The sequence below is a fragment of the Alosa sapidissima genome, chromosome 6 (genome assembly GCF_018492685.1).
Source record: "Alosa sapidissima isolate fAloSap1 chromosome 6, fAloSap1.pri, whole genome shotgun sequence".
In the NCBI taxonomy this organism is placed as follows: domain Eukaryota; kingdom Metazoa; phylum Chordata; class Actinopteri; order Clupeiformes; family Clupeidae; genus Alosa; species Alosa sapidissima.
Genome location: NC_055962.1, coordinates 34,469,890 through 34,472,980, shown reverse-complemented (window position 1 = coordinate 34,472,980; position 3,091 = coordinate 34,469,890). Strand labels below are relative to the sequence as shown.

General features: G+C 39.1%; 1 protein-coding gene across 1 annotated transcript; it reads left to right on the top strand.

The window, feature by feature from the left end:
* The first annotated feature begins 323 nt into the window (after positions 1-323).
* tmem18 (transmembrane protein 18) lies at positions 324-2,682 on the top strand. Its single transcript, XM_042095416.1, has 5 exons — positions 324-516; positions 893-1,010; positions 1,277-1,331; positions 1,419-1,512; positions 1,725-2,682. Exons 1-5 carry the CDS (start codon positions 424-426, stop codon positions 1,824-1,826), a joined length of 462 nt encoding a protein of 153 aa, XP_041951350.1. The 5' UTR covers positions 324-423; the 3' UTR covers positions 1,827-2,682.
* The last annotated feature ends 409 nt before the right edge of the window (positions 2,683-3,091 follow it).

Here is a 3,091-nt window from a genome sequence, read left to right as displayed (position 1 = left end):
AATCAGAGCTGGTTGCACATGTTATGTGATTTTGACTTTATTTTTATTTTTATTTTGCCCTGAAAGATTTATAGGGTGATTAAAACACCAAATTTTAATTTTAAAAAATAGAGAAAAATGTAAATTACAGATCTTATTTTATGGATTATATATCGGCATCGAGTTATCCAAGCACAAATATATTAATAAGGAAATATAAACTCAATAAACTCCTTGGTTGGCATAAGAAATTTCCAGACTTGTCAAAAATGCCCGTGCTTGTCAAAAAAGAGGTTTTGATTTCAACTGTAATACTGTGTGCCCTCCAGTGGGTGACAGTAAAGCCCACTTGACGGGAAAATCAGCATTTCACTTGACGAGGAAGAACACGGAAGTAGGAAGCAGTCGTGGGAACTTTGCTCATCAGCCTTTTTTATTTGTAAAATGACAGAATCTAAAGCACAAAATATGAGCTCTGCTCCCCTTGATGCCTTCAGCAACTTAAGGGTCACTTCTATATGGACATTCCTGCAAACCGTAAGTGCACACTAGCAATATGTTTGTAACGTATGGCCATTATGTCTTCGGTTCAGGTAACTTTGGGCCGACAGGCTACGTTGTGTGTTTTTTTTTTTTTTTAAATGAAGGTACATATATTATATAGCAAGATCTTAAACCAGATTAGTGTCATTCTTCGATATTCGAAAAATAATTAATGTTAAAATCAGTGGACGGTGGACGAACAGTACTTGTTTTGTTGTCAATTTGTTCAGAGCAGTAACGTTAGTTTGGTCAAGTATCTGTTTTGATTGTTTTTTGTTAACATGTTAACAAGTTAGTTAACATGTATAACCTGACAAGGTTTATCTACTTTCCATTTCACGCATTTATTTCCGTTTTATTTCTTTCTCAGATCCAGTGGACTGAGCCATGGCTAATGGGTCTCCTCGCGTTCCATGCATTTTGTTTTATCTCCACACTATTTACCTGCAAATACTACCGTCTTCAGATATGTCTGTTCTTAATGATGGGTAAGTCAATCTCCCGACTATTACTGTCTCCGAATGACCATGATGAGTGTCTGAAGGTATGACACTGATTGATTGGCAGGTGTTGACCCTTGTCGGTCTTTCCTGCCTTTACTCCGTAACCCCCCACCACACTACTAACGGGTTAATGACATGGTGAACTGTACTTTGTTAAATGTACCATTACACTAGTTTGAAATGGCCTAAAACTTGTTTGTAAACCTGAGTTTGTGCTCTGAATATAACCTGTACTCCAATTTGACATACAGTTGGAATGGTGGCCAGTGCAGAGTATCTGAATGAGCTTGCTGCTATGAACTGGAGGTGAGTGTCTCTAAACAGTCAGTTTGAAACCTCTTCCACATCCTGTCTCAAATTACACTTACAATTCCCTGTGCCGTTCTACTTTAGCTTGTTCTCCAAGTTCCAGTATTTCGACTCCAAAGGAATGTTCATCTCATTGGTGTACTCAGTCCCTCTTCTGTTCAATGCCATCATCATTGTGGTGAGTTTGAGTTTAGTAGTGGTTATTTACCTTCCTGAGGTAACCCTCCAAAAGTGAAAGCATTTCTTAGTTCTCTCCATCTGAAGCTCTGATTGAAATGCTTTTTCAGAATAATGTTTGAGTACTGTGTGTGTGTGTGTGTGTGTGTGTGTGTGTGTGTGTGTGTGTGTGTGTGTGTGTGTGTGTGTGTGTGTGTGTGTGTGTTTCTCCAGGGTGTGTGGGTGTATCGTACCTTCTGCACCATGACTGAGCTGAAGACCATGCAACTGAAGAGGAAAGCAGCTCGGCAGCAGAGCCAGAAGAAGACGCAGTAACTCAGACTCCCCGACAGCCACTGAGGCACTCTCTGGAACCGGCCCTCACAGAAACGACCACTGGCATGACCCAAGTTTCACAAGCTGGTGTGGTGTCGCCTACACACCATACATCTTTTTCAATGTCAGTCAGTTTGTATTTTGTTCCCTACAACCATGGTCTCTTTAATCAGGACTGAGCAAGTACAAGATGATTGTGGAACTGAATCCTGGCACCACAGTGAAGCCTTGGCAGCCTTGATAAGATATTCAGAGGCCTATGTTTAGAGAAGGCCTACTTTATTTATGTCTCAGATTTAGGTGATCACCATTGCGTGCATGTGTGTGTGTGCGTGCGAGAGACCAAATGAGAGGGTGTGTGGATGTGTTGTTTTTTGTGGGACAGAGGGTGAGGTTTTTTTTTTTTTGTTTGCGTGTGTTCAAATGCACACTTTACTTTGCTCCACTGCTGAATTTAACCACATCCGCCCTCACGTGTGGTCTGCTCTCAGAACTCAGATGCAGTATTATTATTGTGTCTTACTGGAAGAGCAGAATACTAAGCATGCATTTACAGAGATCCATCAATAGGGGGCATACAAAGTCCTAGCTCGGTGCAGTGAGCTCTGTTGGTCTGCTATATGGATTGATGAAAAATGTAGCATATTGTCACTCTTGGTGGTGGACTGTTTTCATAAATATGCAAATGTATTTTTTTTTTTTTTATAGAATGCATGCCTTTTTTTATTTATTTCTTTAAACAGTTGATACTGGGGGCATTTGCTTGGAACATTGCTGCAGTTGTTGTACATAAGCAAAATTCCTGAATTTGTCTCTATGGGACTATGATAATAAATTACAATAACTCGGAAAATCCGTTTTCTGTCTATTTTCTGTCTTCACTCAAATCCCAAGATTCATGAGAATTTTTTGTAGAAATTCATGTAGCATTTTTTTTTTTGTCAAGGTATTTCTTCAGGAGAGTTTCACACGCAGAGGCAACTAATGTGCTTCACGTGAGTGAAAGCAAAAGGGACACTCAAAATAAAAAATAAAGACAAAGTACTTGAGTGAAAATCTCAACAAAGTAGTGATCAAAAGAGAAGAGAGTCATAATTTACAGACAGTTCAAAATATTGTAAAAGTAGCCAGAGTTTTAAGTCTTTTGAAACACCTTGATTAAGTCCACAACAGAGCTGTTAGTCTGAGACGTCAGTTTAAATTAAGTTTTCGAGGTCATAGGCATATGAAAACAGTTTTTAAGAATAATTTACGAACTGCTACTA